This window comes from Colletotrichum acutatum (assembly GCF_030867785.1).
Source record: "Colletotrichum acutatum strain CBS 112980 chromosome Unknown BDZ83scaffold_115, whole genome shotgun sequence".
Taxonomy (NCBI): Eukaryota; Fungi; Ascomycota; class Sordariomycetes; order Glomerellales; family Glomerellaceae; genus Colletotrichum; species Colletotrichum acutatum.
Window position 1 is genome coordinate 109507 of NW_026849109.1, and position 15343 is coordinate 124849.

Sequence of the window (15343 nt, forward strand, 5' to 3'; positions counted from 1 at the left end):
CCCCCATTTTGGGGGCCGTTTCGAGGTAGCCCACCGGAGGCCGCTCGGAGACACTGGAATTCGCTGGGAAATCTCTTTTTGAACCCGTGGTCTGAATATTCTCTTCCCATTCCAGTATCAAGAAATATCGAACCGCTTGTGTCACCCACAGCACACATAGCCGCGCGGAAGGGTCGCGACATCATGATCATCGGATAATGGGTGGCGTTCAACAAACACTCTACACAGTACAGCCTTACAAGGCAGATTTACTCCTCCGAAACGGACTTAACAATCACTCATATCATTCGCCAGACTCAAACACCCACATTTAAGGCTGCTGCGAGTCAGGCCGGGTCTTTCGGGGCAAAGTTTACGCACAAACTTGCGAAATCCTCGGCGTTCTTGGCTCGTGCGTCCTGCCGGGAACATGGTCTTTGATTGAACCGTTTCAAGACAGGGAACCCAGACTATTCTCGTCCCGACTGTGTTATGCAGATGAACTGACTTCCCCAGAATGCTTCTGGAAGGCTGTCTACTGAAGACTCATCCTCGTCGCAACGTCGTACGAACTATCGAGAGTCAAGCGGCTTGTGATGGGTTGCGCCATACCATCGATGCCGTGACACGCAATACGACAAAGCTTGCGCGCTTACGCGCATTATCGGTACTACATCTGGTTCAACCAAAGCCGAAAATGCCTCGTTCTCGCAGATCTGGGCCCTTGCCATGACCGAGATACCGAATATTGCGTAGCTCTTCACGCCGCGGCGTCCGTCCCAGGTCTTATCACGCCCGCGGGCTACTGTCGTAAGCTGCCATAGTCTCTTCTGGGGGCCATGTAGCCTTGCCGTAGTGCTAAGGAGGTGACTTTGGGCGTGAGCATAGCGGAGTGGAGGCTTCCTGTGGGTTTCCAAAGTATGAAGCTGACGAGCTGCCCAGCCTTCGATCATGCTAAGTGGAAGAACGCCATGCCGAATGACGCTTCGTGCCTCGTCACTTGTTCATGTAACATTACTCGGCGAGAAAGATTGTCTCCTGCCATGCCGGGACTTTTCACTTCATACAGTGTTCCGTGCTCGTATTACGTCTGCCTCTCAGACTGCCTACATGAGCTATATCCCTACCGGACAACCCAGCCGTAAGCCTATGCCTTGGCTTTCCCTGTGATAGACTGCCTCGGAGCGAGGTTGAAAGTGCCATCGGCCCTCTTCACCCGAGGGTTCGTTTTTGTTGGCGTCAGCTCGTCACGCTTCTCTTGAACTGCTTCTTCAGCGCGTTTCTCCTTGAAAGGACCTGCATCATCATCATCCGAGTCCATCCTCGCTTGCTTCGTTTGTGTTTGTCGAGGAACGAGGTTGAAAGTTCCATCTGCTCTCTTCACTCGAGGATTTGTTTTGGTTGCCTCCAGTCCCTTCTTGCCCACAATTTCATCGCGTTCAACGAGTGGCATGCCCGCATTGGGGAGCGACTTGAACAAGAGTTAGTCAGGCAGTTTTGGTGGAACAGACTGGAATCACAACTTACGGCTACGACAGCGCCTGCGCTAGCAAGAACAAGAAGAGTCGACGTGAACTTCATGATGATGATTGGAGTGAGTGGGTTCTTGCTAGGAGCAGCAACTAAAAGTTCGATGTCAAATCGAGTGGAATGTGAGTGGACAACTGCCAAACAGACCAAACATCTCAAAACCCAACTGGTCGGGTCTGGGGTAGCGCGATGGCTAAATACAACGAAACCACGAGGTGGACTCTTGGCGCCTACCCCGAGTGGCCTATGCAGAGAGACGATGCGCAAGTTGTTTGTAGAAAGCCTCATTCTTGTGCCAAAGCGCCGTATCGCTGAAACGGTATTGGTGGGAGGAACGCGTACGGCATCGTGCATTGTAGGCCATCTTGGCTACGACTAGGTCAATAGTCGTCGAAACATACAGCGCAATGCCGGTAATTTCTTCGAAATCGCGTGAAGTTTAATGGCAACTGTCGCCGGAAGCTTCCCATGCAACTGGGACAGGCGGAATTTTGACGTTATGCTGTGTGGCTGTGACTTCAGATCAGGCGGCGAATCCACTGATTCGGCATAGCATGCATGGGCAATAGCTGTCTCAAGCATGACTGACTCAACTACATCAACCCATTTGGACGATCTCCCCAACATTGAACCCTCCGCTTGAACTCAAACTCCCAGTGTTGAGCCGCACTGCGTTCTTGGTGTATCCTGAATTTCAAGTCAAGTAAGTGCTCTCGTTCAACACGGATGAACCGAGGCGTAGTCTGATGTTTTGTCGCCGTCTGAAGACTGACTCGTGACGAGCATTCTTGGGCAGGCTTCGTAGAAACGAGGCCGCTAAGGATCGACGATGGTTTCAGGCAAGCTGTTTCAGTAAAGGATGAGGATCAAAGTCTATTTCAATGATGCTGTCAACATCAGATGGCTGTTCGTTGCGCCTAAGGACTTTTCCAGTCCGTGGTGATTTGGTAACAGTAAGTGGCAACACTGCTTGGCCTCATCTCCCTGGACTTTCGCTATTGCTGAAGAACCCGGTGGTCAAGCTCTGTGTCTAGAATCGTCTTGTAGAGCAATCACCATTGTAGCATCGACGCGGACCCCATACACGATGGCGGCTCTGAAGCCCGCTGGCCAGCGGACGAGGCCCTTTTTAAGAGTCCTTCCCTTCTTTTTTCCGGTAGCTTTTCTTTACTTCCTGACACCGGTTCTCAACGAAACATGGTCATCCTGGGTACTATCTCGGATCGACACTCACCTAGGCGAGCCTAGTCGGGCAGCAGTGTCGGAAAAGTCATGGCTGAGTTCAGTCCGAAAGAGACACGAGTGGATGAGGGTCAACGAAGACTACGACTCAATACTGCAAGTAGGGTCTCTCTAGACAGCAATAGCAATAACTGATTGTGCAATTAGGTTTACACCCAGAGATGAAACTCTCCGTTTTTGGTACACCATCTGGGACTTGTTCCCGGCAACGTATACTTGTCCGTGGGACGTGCAACGAGTCGGCAAACTCGGCGATGGGGGAAAGTGGATTTGCGGAATGAGTAAATACGAAAAGGCGGAAGCCAACTCCCGAGCTTCTGAGAGACCTATTCGTATCTATAGCTTTGGTATTGGAGACGACTCCTCTTTTGAGGCGGAAATGCTCAGCCGCTCCAGCGCTGCTGAGATGTACGGTTTCGACGACACGGTCGACGGTTGGGGCAAGGGGCTAGAAGCGTATCCCAACCGGACGCACTTCTTCAAGACTGCTGTTGCTGAGTACGACTACTATGATGAAGTGGAGAAGACGGAGTTTCTCTCAATCAATAGCATCATGAAGAAACTAGGGCACGACTATGTGGATCTGATCAAGATGGATATCGAAGGGGATGAGTTTCCGACATTAGAGTCTTTCCTGGGAGACTATGCGAAAGGTGGCGAGCTCGAGGGAAAGGAGGTTCCGGTTGGTCAGATGGTGATTGAGATTCATGTTCCGGAGAAGGGGCCCACAATAAGTCAGTTTGCGGAGTGGTGGGAGAGGATCGAGGAGGTTGGCTTCAGGCCAGTTTGGAGCGAGGCAAATCTCCTCGCTGTCACGGTGGGAGATGGGAAGCCGTGTTGTTTTGAGGTGCGTCATATCGGAATGCTGTGCTTTTCTTTTGCGATTTGCTAATCCTTCTTCAACAGTACACTTGGATCAATACAAAAGACAGCCGGAGCGTTGCGTGGGATAGAGGAAGCAGATCCCCATGACAGCATCTTGTGGCAACTTGATATAATGAAAGTCTGTGTTAATAGCTGAGAATCTGCGGTTCAGTCTAAAACGCCCTGGGCTCTCTGAGAGGTTGTCTAAACACAGGTTCATCCAAAGTATGAGGCTTATTGTCTTCCCCCGTTGACGAAGGCAACACAGCTTGCTTAGCTATCCGTTTTGCCCTTCGCCTTCATCTCTTCCTCCTCATCCGGAGGCGAGGGGACCCAAGATGGATCAAACAATTTGAAGTATCGACTAATCGTTTCGTTGAGGGTTTCAGGAAACGGGAATGCACGACTTATGGTGTTGAAGGAGACAGGCTTGGAAGAGAGGCTCAGAGGGAGGCTAGGTCCTTTGCTTCCAACTTGTTGGGGTTGACTGGAAGCAGTGTGCTGTTAGTATCCAGCTCTAAGGAAATGACATTGCCGTAAGAGACGTTGAATGTACCTTTCTTTCGAGTTCGAGTTCATTCTCAATAATTAGTGGGGCTGAAACTGACGCCTCAGGGCTTTGTCAAGAGTAATAGTATGATGGTTTCGTGGTCCAAAAACGTGATTATGATCAATCTATTCTCGATGTAGTGTTGAGCTCAAATCAATTCGTTTTATATTTCGCCTGCGAGACAACTTGTCGTTTGAAATGTCTTGGACATTTGAAAAGGCCCGCGTTATTGAAGAGGACTCATGAGGACTCTTTCCTTTATCGGATTGACGTTCCACAAGGGGATCTGAGTCCTCTTCACTCAAGAGGACTCAATCTTAGCATCACGCTTTCCGCTCCTAGATTTCATATGCACCGCTATGATCCTCTTCCAGCGAAGACCTCGAGTATGCACTAGTCAAGGGCTTTGTGTTCAATCACTTTGTTGGCGACTCAGAGTCTTGAACATGGGTTCTCAAGAATATAGAGGATTGACATGAAGTGTCACTTAGCAGCGGAACAGAAGCCTCGCTTGGAGACCAGGATCTATGGCTAAGCTTCCAGTCGGCTCAGCCCGCGTTGGTGTTTCTAACAAGATCACCAATAACATGGCAGTATTGAGGCTGAGTGATCCATAATCTCTTTCAGCTGGAATTTTGAGTCCTGTCTTCGGTGTGACATTCAGCCCGCGCACAGTCTAATTGGTGTTTGGTAGTCTTGGCACCTGCAAGCCACAGGACTCTTGTCTACCTGCAGATCCAGAGTCCACTCCGACCACGCAGTACTTAACCGCCGACCTTTCCCGTCAGGCAGCGTCTCTCGTTTCTTTCGAAGCCTGTCGAACTCTAGACACCATTCTTTTGATCTGTGAAGTAGACCTTGCTTTACAAGAAATTTCTATCCCGTTACTTTTGCCTTGTAAAGGCGCTTCCCTCCTTGTTTGCCTTTCCTGCCCTCAGAGGCCGCCGTCAGTCAGAAAGACGGCGGCCTTTTGACGAGAACCGATCGATCCTCGAAGAGTTTGGTGTGGAATTCTTTCCCCCGAAACCCTCGTCGACTTTGATTACGACTCGCCACCACTTAGTGGCCTAACATCTCAACAACACCGACAACATCCCAGATGCTCGGGGCAGTCAAGGGCCTGGGATATTACATGTACAACATTCCCCAGACCGCCCGACGTTTTCGACCCCCGTGACAATGATTTCATTGGGTACATCGATGGCTGCCTAAGCGCAACTTTACTCGACCAAATCGAGCGCGACAAATACGTATTCGAACAATCTTCGAACTTCTGTTTTGCGCACAACGTGGTCTGGGACAAACTCTCCTTCTATGAATCGCCAGCAACCGATTCACTTTCTGTGACCCAGGCAACATCCTCGCTATTCGAGGGAAATAGCAGCACACCACTGTGTTTACCAACTTCGCCATTCGAAGGTAATGGGCACAAAATCGGGCTACTGCCGAGCCACTCATCTTCGTCATTCGAAGAGAACAGACATAAATCTGTCGAACCATCGTGTCATTCACGAAAAAGACATGCATGCCAACACCCTAGTTGTAGCTATTCCTGCGACCTGCGCAAAGATATGCAAAAGCACCGCCTCAAGCACACCAAGCCGGCACAAGACGAGTGCCACGCCTGCCCAAATAGTGGCTGCAAAAAGATTTTCCCCCGAAAAGATAATTGCCTTCGACACGCGCGGAAGCATTGCAAACATGCTTCGACGTGAACATACAACAGCACAGACCTGGGAAATCCCCATGAACAGGTGAGTATATGTAGTCATCGTGCTTCATCGAATAAACCTACATACTCATCTCATGTGCTACAGCCGGGGGGGTTGCGTTGACGCTATAACATGTCAAGCATCCTAAAATGCAAAGGAATCTTTCCAATGAGGTACTTGGTGACATTTCCCTGCGGCGGAGGGGTCCGGACCCCTCTACCGCAGGGAAATATCGCTCGGTACCCGCGCTCTTAGCCAAACTAATAACACCATGAAGTACCTTAATAATAGCGCATGAGGCTTGAACGACACAGTCGTGTTTTCTTTTAGGATTCGATGCTCCGTGCTCACAAAGTGTGTTGAGTGTACCTTATTTCTTCCACACTGAAATAAACGGTGGAAGCTGCTTCGGCCGAGAACTTCTCCTTCACGCAAATCTTGAGTGAACCTTAAAGAGGCTATAGCTTGTTGAAAATTGAGAATTTGGAGGACACGACAAGGTGCTGGCTTGAGACTGCACTGAGCATGGTACATGGCTGGCATGTAGCACAAAGCATAAGGTCTATGGTCAGCCGTGAAACAGCCGCAATCGTCAGAGAAAAGAAACAAGGCAGCGGCTTGCGAGTCTGCATTCAGTTGATAACTTCACCTACTTAACAGATTCACGTTAAACACACCTTTTCTTGTGAGAATTTGAAGAGAAGCGGGAATCACAAGTTCCGTCGTGTACATGTGTTTAGAGGGATCTATAGCTATCGTGTTAAAAAAGAGAAGAGACTTGACAAGGCTTCCATGAGTCCAGATCCATAATATCCTAGGAGCACTCGTTTGACATATTCGATGCCTCGGATTGGCCAGAAGACATATCTTCAAATGTTGCTACGCGGTGTCTTGCCACCGGAAGAGGCCTGTCCAGTATCAGCCGCATACTTCGGCGTGTCCTCTCTGACACTCCTCCATTCCGTTCCCAGTGCACCAATACCAGTCAAGCAGGAGAGAACGATGCACAACAAGAAGCACGCCCGCAATGCGTGGTTATACGCCCCGAGAACGTCAAGTGCAGCTGCGTCGCCGTACTTCTGCGCCACCATGGTCTTGATCCCAGACGCACCGTGTCCGACGACGACTTGGGCGTCAACTTGAGGCGCCTGTGTTGCCAACTCAACCAACAATATGCTCTGAAACAAGCTTTGTGCAACGGAGAGAGGGATGGAGCCGGCGAAAGTCTACCAACCCATCTTCGTTCAAACAGCATGCTCCGTTTCTGTCTTGAGCGTGACTTGGAAGCCGCTGACAACCTATGATAGACCTTTTGCGCGACCATTGCATGGCCATACGTATCCGGCTATTTGAACCTGCCATACACGCGAACGGAAATCACGGATTCAAAACACCCCATCTCAGATCCCGAATCATGTGGCGCTGTTTCACGAGCAGAGCACTCAGGAGCTCTTGAATGCTTTCCTGTCTCTGAGTGTAGAAACATACCCTACACTCACGTTCGTATCGAACCTCCACCTGGCACTAGCCATCATCAAAGCAGCTGGACTTCTGAGTGTGGAGGACCACGACTGGGACCTCGAAACGGCGGGAGCAAACATAGACTTGGCCGAAACGCTTCAAATACTGAGCGACCGATGCAGTACTGGATCTCGCGCCACCAGCTATAGCAGTACGATTCTGAGCAGTCGCCAGCGGATGGTGGCAGCTTACGCCGAGATATATTCGGGAATCAGGAGTTGGTACTTATCCAAGATCGGTTTGACTAACACTGCTCCTGATGCTAGTATGCCGATGATGATGGACCCAGTCTTCTTGCAGGAAAGCGGGATGGCAGAAGAATACGACTTTTGGCAGCACCTCTCGGGCTTACCCTACGGAAATCTGTCGAATGTTTAAAGTTTGTACAATCTATTCTTAGTCACTATAAAAGGTTCTGTCCTATGTGCCCTTGCTACTAGTCAATAGACGGGGAGCTTGAACGAGACGCCTCAATCTTCTCGATACCTTACTTACACGTGATCTTTAGTCATGTTGAAAAGAACTTGCAAATTTGATCCGATGGAGTGGGAAACGCAATGTTTGACTTAAACTCAGCAGTCGTGGCTTCAAGTTCACTCATCATAGCGGCACGACCACACAAGAACTACCGACTGCTCCATGAGACATCAACGACTATTGCGCATACTTCTTTCAACAAACTCTTAGACTTGAATCCGTCTATAACACAATTCCAGTATTTGTGTATTCTCAGAGCCTTGAAGTTTGCATGTTGTGGAGGAACGGTCCGAAAATCACCCAATCATGCGGCCCAGGGTACCCCAACCAGGATTGTATGAGATATGTCGGATGATAGACTGGGACCAGGCTTCACGCCTTTTTTGCATGATCAACGGCTCGCAAGTACTACGCAGATCCGAAAGACCCGCAAATTGTCATCGTCTCACGGCACGGGCTCCGACATAAAACAAGTATCATGTATCGTGGCGACGTCAATCGTACACATCGGCCAGATTGCTACCCAAGACGACCCCAGAGGTCGCCGAGTGTGCATCCTCAACTTTGCACATAAACCACTTTTCTTGAAGAGACGTGGTCGAATATTCAAGGCAAGAAGAAGACGAACAATTGTTACACATAATTCGCTGGTCCTGGGATCTTTTTTGCATACGTCTGTCCAGAGACTCCTCCTCCTCCTCCTCCTGCCCAGTGCATCATGCGGTTTAGCGACATTGCGTTCACATTGCTGTTGGTGTCAGAAGGCGTATCTGCAGGTGAGTGTCACAAACAATAAAATGATACTCCCGGCTCAAGCTAAAGCATCATATTAGCACCGAGACCACGAGGCGCACGAGGCGAGGCACTTGCCATCACATTGATCCCCCGCGAGTTCAGCGACTTTGCGAAACGCAATAAGCCCTCCCCACAACAGATCGCAGCCAACGGACGCGCGTGCGGGAACACCGTACAACAAGGCGTCTGCGATAATGGGCGGTGCGGGAATTTTGTTGCTCCGACTGGCTTCGAAGTAGTCCCTGGCGCCGATTTGCAATGTGGAGGAGTAAGCCGGGTATGACGATGGCTTCGTCTGGCTAGGCAGCCATATTCGACTCTTCTTTGGGCTTCTTTAGGACTTCAGGAACTTTTACTGTATTTATTGCCCACTGAACATATCTTGTACATTTCACACAGAGCATAAGGCATTGCCACATAGAACTGCAATCAGCATCTGCAGTAATCCTTTTTCAGTAATGATCCTCCAGAGTCATAGTCACAGTCTTGGAGACCAGATACTCCTCAATGGCCACGTCTTTTCCAGACTCCTTTCCGTAGCCAGACTGCTTCATGCCGCCAAATGGAGACTCAGCCGCCGACGAGTTACCAGTATTCATCCCGATCATTCCAGCGTCCAAGTTCTCCATCAGGCGCCACGTGCGATCGATATTCTTAGTGAAGAAGTAGCTGGCCAGACCCATGCTCGTATCATTGGCCCACTGTACCGCCTCATCCTCGGTCTTGAATCTGTACACGCCCAAGACGGGCGCGAAGGTCTCCTCACGACTGAGCAGCATAGACTGCTTCATGTCCCGCAGAATCGTCGGCTCGTGGAAGTATCCAGCCTCCAGACCGACTTCGGTTCCCTTTCGGCCGCCGTGTACGACCTTTGCGCCTGCCTCTACTGCGTCTTTGACGTGAGCTTGGGCTTTGGGGATGGCGCGGGGCGTCGTCAGGGGTCCCATGGTTGTATCCGACTTGGTTCCGTGGCCCATTTTGATCTTCTTGGTTCGTTCGACTAGCTTTTCCAGGAACTCCTCGTAGATCCCGTCTTGGACGTAGACGCGGTTGGCTGTGATGCACGCTTGGCCTGCATGCCGCCACTTGAGTGCAAGCAATTGTTCCAGGGCTTGGTCCTGGTTACAGTCGTCAAAGATAATGAAGGGGCAGTTGCCTCCGAGCTCCAGGGTAAGTTTCTTCAGGCCTTCGGCGCAATGTTTGGCGATCAGGCTGCCGATGTTGGTAGAGCCCGTGAAGGAGACCTTCTTCGTCAAGGGATGTTTGCACAGAGCTTCTGCCACCTCTGGTGTATTGTCGAGAGATGTTGTGATGACATTGAAGACGCCCGGTCCGAATCCGGCCTTTGTGGCTAGGTGAGCGAGAATGAGGCACGTTAATGGTGTCTCGGGCGATGGCTTCGCGATCATGGTGCATCCTGCTGCCAATGCGGCGCCGGCCTTGCGTAGAATCATTCTAAACTTTTGTCAGGAATGCAAGTCAACAGCTCTGGTTTGAGATTGAGTACTCACGCAATAGGAAAATTCCAAGGTACTAGAGCAACGGCTACACCAATCGGCTGCTTCACGACCACGACTCTCCGATTAGGTGCAGACGGTGTCGAGATGTTTCCTCGAATGCGCTCGGCCTCTCCAGCGAACCACCACGTAAAACCGAGGGCATAGTCAAGTTCGCCCTGCGCTTCCGCGAGAGGCTTGCCGGACTCGTGGGTGAGAACTTGGGCAATGTCATCTCGATTCTCGCGGATCAGGCGGTCCCACTCTAAGAGCTTCTTAGCCCGAGACCTTGGGTTCTCGTAGCGGAAGGTCTGGAAAGCTTCATGGGATGATTTCGCCACTGCGTCGACATCGGAACGGTCAAAGTCTGGACTTGAGGCAAAAACTTTGCCTGTTCCTGGGTCCTCGATTTCGAATCTCTTTTTGGAGGACGCCTCCACCCAAGAACCGTGGACGTAAGCATCCGTCTTGAGGAGATCGGGATTGGCGAGCTAATGGTCTTAGCAGAGAAGGCGACGAATTTGAAAATCGAACCACATACCTTGAAAGGCAGATCTTGAGCCATGATTTTGATAGTTGAAACAGCGACTTCCGTGCAATGTGAATAAATTTACTATACGATATCGATGGGGATGCGGCTGATGCAGGCTACATATAGGTGCGGAGATATATAGCCGACTTGGAATTTCGAGTCCGCCGCGACCCCGCATCTCAAGAAGTGCCTACAAATGGTGCCGAGTACTTGTTCAAGATGACGTCTTTGTTCGACACATAGCCAATTAAGCGGGACACATGTCTTCCAAATCATCGAGAACCTTTAAAGTCCATGCAACTACCCACTAATTGGGCCGATCTTGAGGCGTTTGCGAATCTACCGGTAGAGAGCCGCGGGACGAGTGAAACCCCCCCGATTATTGAACATAATAGCAAGCCCTCCCTCTGTACCTTAGTATCATCTAGTCACTCTACGTCCTCCTATACAGTCCGAAATGCCCTCCCGAGTAACAGTAGCACACCTGGTAACAGATACCGGACATTCTATCGCTCAGAACGTCAAGTCAACCTCATCCGCCCGCCTCCGAATCTCCAATTCCAAGCCGGGGTTCAGAATCGGATTGACGCCGTAGTCCGTGATCGAGGTATCGGCCCCGGCAGGAAGTCTCCACTCGTACTGGAGTAGGATATGCACAAGAGCGATCTTAATCTCATTTGCAGCGAAGAAGCGACCGGGGCAAGCGTGTTTACCGTGCCCAAAGCCGAGATGCTCCGGCAGAGTGCTGACTAGCTGCGACACATTTTCCTTGCCGGGCTCCTCTCGCATCCGGAGGAAACGGTATGCGTCCCACTTTTCCGGCTCCGGGTACACGGCGGCATTCCACTGAGAGTGGGACGACACGGCTGTGTTTGCTCCCTTGGGGATGAAGGTTCCGTCGGAGAGAGTGACATCCTTGATGGCGATGCGTTGCATGCTAGCTATGAAGACAGAACGGGTTAAAATATAGAATCATCTACCAGTGTTTCAAAGCAAATGTGGCCAGATGCCGTGATGCATGCACTTACCGAGCTGCAGGGGCTTGATGCGCTGACTTTCCTTGACAACGCTATCGAGCAACTTCATGCTGTAGAGAGATGTCTTCTTCCAGCCCCCCTCTTGGAGCACAGACCGAACCTCCTTGCGGAGTTCCTCGATGACCTCGGGATGCTTCGCCAGATCAACCAAAGTCTGGCCCAAAAGATCGGTGGTTGTGTGAATGGCGACCGTCGACAGGAACAGCTGACTCAAAGCAGGGTCATACGCAGTGCCTTTGGACTTGGAGGCCTGCTCGAACCATTCAATAGCGTCTTGGTACACAGGCTCTGGTCTGCCCTCGGCGACCGCCTTAGCCTTGAGGACCTTTCGCTCGTCAATGATGGGCTGAATGATCTTGGTGGCCGCCTTGATCTGTCTACGCGCTTCCTGGCAACCGGGAAGAAACCAGTGGACAATTGGCCGGAAAAATGGAGGGTATTCGCGAAGTCGGTCACCGGCAGTAAAGCCATTGAGGGTGTAGTTCTTGGTGATTTCGAGCCAGGCTTCGTTTCGGCAGAGTTCGGTGCCAAGGAAGACGCGGGAAGAGATGCGGGCGATGAAGTGGAGGAGGGTTGCGCGCATGGGAATAGAGTGCCACTCTAATCAAAGTCAGTAAATCTTCATCTTGTTTGCACGTCTTACTCTTTTGTACCTTTCTCTGCTGTGAATATCTTCAGGAGGGCCAGGGAAGCCTCTTCAGCTAATGGCTCAGTGACCTTTGCTGTGATCACTTTGTCAGCGTCATGCAATGGTGTGAAAATCAGAATGATTCGAGAGTATTGTTCGTACCTAGCTGCTTGGTTAGGTCTTTGTTGATGACGACCAGTGTAATGCTGTCATGTCCTCCCTCTGCGAATGCATCGAAGCCGGGATACTTCGTTTGGAAGAACTGGGCCAGTGAGTTGTCAGTGTCCTTTCGTCTTCTGTAATACGATACGCATCCAAGGACGTCTTTTCTAACCTCTTGGGAGAACGCGGTGAAGCTCAAGTCACTATGGTTGCGGATTTCATTTGCCATCGAGGGAGGCAGCACAATCGTACTGCCCATGTCCGTGGTCATCTGGATGGGCTTGTTTGGATTCGCGGTAAACCATTGCTGCATCAACTTCCTCGCATTGAGGAGGTAGTTCCTTTTAGGTCGGCTGTCCGTAAGTTCGAATCTTCCCTTCTGGTTGATAGAGGGTATATTGAGCTTTGTGCCCTGAAGGGAGTAAACAAATATGATGAGTAGTATGGTCGAGAAGAAGTAAGACAGAGGCTTGGCCGAGCCATCGAGGGTGTATCTCGTTTCTCCCAAGAGGGAGCTTGCGGCTCCGGTTTCGTCCATGACTAGCGGTCTGCGCCTTGAGAAGTAAATGTTCAAAGTTGAAACTGACTCTGACTTCTTGCGATGATATTGTAAATCGGAAGCGTGTCAGAAGAGGCGATGGGTTGGTATTTATAGAAGCTTGTGCATGGTCGTATCCAGGCATTCGAACATGAGTTGACGCCAACGAGGAGCTAGTATGACACAACGACAAGAGTTGAATACCTGTCTCCCCCCTCACTCGCGGCTCGGACGGAATGTAGACGTCTTCCGTAGTCCCACGTGGGCCCAACTCAAGTGTTGAATCTAGGGTCACGACAGATCTGGGGCTGAGGGGATGCATAGCATGTGTTTGATGCAAACACATTGGTCACCTTCAATGGTTGACAGGATGCACTATGTACCTCGTACATTGTCTCAGTTCTGGTAAGAACGAGCAGCACAATAAGTTTCAACAGCTCCATAATCGCCGCTTCACAGATACTTTCCACGGTAACTTGTTCTTCTCCGGTGAAGTCTCCTCAGCTGTCGTCTCAATATTGCCGTCCGGCTGTTTGAAGATCATTTCCGCTTTACAGACATGTCGGAAGACGTGAGACTTATGATAGGAGATCTCATAGTTCGGACAATGATGTGCTGAACACTCCATCAGCGAGGGCTCTATGACACTGTCGCTCAAGCTTGGCATTTACGGTTCGGCTTCCGTCAGACGGAACTTACTTCCCGTAATCCGGGGCTTATGATTCACTCACAGAGCCGCACCTCGTACACGGATACAACTACACGTAGGTATGCGACGCAGGATGACATCCAGTCCGTTAGCGCTCTCATGTGCGGCAGGGCTAGGGACGATCCACACGGGATCTCTCCTACGCCAAGCCGGATCGAGCCTCCCGCCGGCATTCATCCAGCTAGGGACCAGTCTTGACGGCGGTAAAATGATTAGCGGGCGTGGGCGGGGAACCGGACTACCATCCACGGTGTCTCAGACCTTTCGTCACGATGCCGATTTTGTCGAAGCCGGTGCGGGTCGCCGCTGAATCAGCGGTTCCTCCGGGCTGGGTCAGCGTGCCGGGCTCTCGGCATAGTTCCCTATGAATGGTCGGAGCCCGAACTACGTTACTTTTGATCTGGTTCGTCGCACAAAATCAACAGATTAGAAGCTAGCCATCAACCCACCACATAACTCCGAAAGAGCACAAATTCGGCAGAAACCCATCACTTCAACTGCTTGTCTCCTGTACAAAGTGCCTAGAATCTTTGCGTTACGCAGGCCAAGCCCACGACAGAGCTGCAAGACTAACGTAAGGCCGGGCTAACGGTCCAGCCCGAACCCCGGACCAGATCCGACTGAGAGCTCGTTTTCGCATTGCTTGAAGTTAGAGTTGCTAGTCTTTTCGAGACTCCTCTATGACTTCGAATACTACTATCCATCTCAAGAGCTTATCACTTTGTATTGTGAGACCTTCAAGCTTCCGAAACATTATCCAAAGCGACCTGTACATTTTTTTTGGTCTTTCGCGAGCAGAAATTAGTGACTCGCTTCCGCAACTCTCAGAATGGGACGTGCGGAAGGGCGGAAAGGCCTGCGTCCGCCAGGTATCCACAGTCCAGAGGCATTGCCTCAGGGAACCACGACAGGAAATTCTCGCCCTAGAGCTCAACGCCTTCGTACCAGAATCGTTGGGACCGGCGCGTAAATGATCGTCCAGGTGGGAATTCGCCGCGGCTTGAACCCATACTTCGACAAAGTCAGCTATCGAACTAGTAATCGTCTCTCTGTTTGACTGGATACACATGTTGAAGGGTTTGTGTACAGAGTACGGATACGTGACTAATACCACTTAAGCTCCTATACATACATACATACATAGTTTATTACGCCCCGGCTAAGCTGTTTAGGGCTCGCATGATTATCTACATATTCTCCACATTCGTTCATATCCTTGCCTCCCAGAAGCCCATACAAGTCTTGTTCGTCTCCGTATGTGTCTTTTTTAGTTTTGCATGTCGATGCTGCGGTTGCTCGTGGGGTTAGTAGCAGGCCATCTCGGAGTTGTTTCTCAAAGTGTTCGACGTCCTATCGTCGGCGGCCGAAGCTAGTCCTGCTGTCGATGGCACGAGGATGCGTGGGGGTGTCTCCGGTTAATTTGATGATGTTAGTTGCGTGTGGTTTCGCTGCTGGCTGATCTGTGCATCTAGCCTCTCCGTGCTCATGGCGAACTTGATCGTCTCTTTGACAACGTCTACGCTTGGCGACCAATCCTTAGGGTCGGACGCGCGCTTTCCTCCCAGGAAGTA

General features: G+C 50.8%; 6 protein-coding genes across 6 annotated transcripts; 2 read left to right on the forward strand and 4 right to left on the reverse strand.

Moving 5' to 3' along the window:
* Positions 1–1126: 1126 nt before the first annotated feature.
* On the reverse strand, positions 1127–1560 carry BDZ83DRAFT_756053 (uncharacterized protein; the record flags this gene model as incomplete). The annotated part of the gene is made up of 2 exons (XM_060514696.1): positions 1127–1450; positions 1507–1560. 2 exons carry the CDS (start codon positions 1558–1560, stop codon positions 1127–1129), a joined length of 378 nt encoding a protein of 125 aa, XP_060360586.1.
* Positions 1561–2198: 638 nt separating this feature from the next.
* On the forward strand, positions 2199–4220 carry BDZ83DRAFT_43191 (methyltransferase domain-containing protein). The gene is made up of 4 exons (XM_060503055.1): positions 2199–2212; positions 2277–2847; positions 2899–3598; positions 3658–4220. Exons 2-4 carry the CDS (start codon positions 2597–2599, stop codon positions 3721–3723), a joined length of 1017 nt encoding a protein of 338 aa, XP_060360587.1. The 5' UTR covers positions 2199–2212; positions 2277–2596; the 3' UTR covers positions 3724–4220.
* Positions 4221–6746: 2526 nt separating this feature from the next.
* BDZ83DRAFT_655592 (uncharacterized protein) lies at positions 6747–7910 on the reverse strand (the record flags this gene model as incomplete). Its single annotated transcript, XM_060510808.1, has 3 exons — positions 6747–7103; position 7751; positions 7894–7910. The coding sequence occupies 3 exons, from the start codon at positions 7908–7910 to the stop codon at positions 6747–6749; spliced, it is 375 nt and encodes a 124-aa protein (XP_060360588.1).
* Positions 7911–8472: 562 nt separating this feature from the next.
* Positions 8473–9038, forward strand: BDZ83DRAFT_43275 (uncharacterized protein). Its single transcript, XM_060503058.1, has 2 exons — positions 8473–8651; positions 8709–9038. Exons 1-2 carry the CDS (start codon positions 8594–8596, stop codon positions 8951–8953), a joined length of 303 nt encoding a protein of 100 aa, XP_060360589.1. The 5' UTR covers positions 8473–8593; the 3' UTR covers positions 8954–9038.
* Positions 9039–9122: 84 nt separating this feature from the next.
* BDZ83DRAFT_587451 (succinate-semialdehyde dehydrogenase) lies at positions 9123–10731 on the reverse strand (the record flags this gene model as incomplete). The annotated part of the gene is made up of 3 exons (XM_060506043.1): positions 9123–10125; positions 10182–10657; positions 10708–10731. The coding sequence occupies 3 exons, from the start codon at positions 10729–10731 to the stop codon at positions 9123–9125; spliced, it is 1503 nt and encodes a 500-aa protein (XP_060360590.1).
* A 42-nt stretch (positions 10732–10773) lies between these two features.
* BDZ83DRAFT_795834 (cytochrome P450) lies at positions 10774–13126 on the reverse strand. The gene is made up of 5 exons (XM_060515850.1): positions 12698–13126; positions 12526–12625; positions 12389–12457; positions 11727–12335; positions 10774–11639 (listed from the first exon to the last, which is right to left on the reverse strand). The coding sequence occupies exons 1-5, from the start codon at positions 13061–13063 to the stop codon at positions 11212–11214; spliced, it is 1572 nt and encodes a 523-aa protein (XP_060360591.1). The 5' UTR covers positions 13064–13126; the 3' UTR covers positions 10774–11211.
* Positions 13127–15343: the final 2217 nt, after the last annotated feature.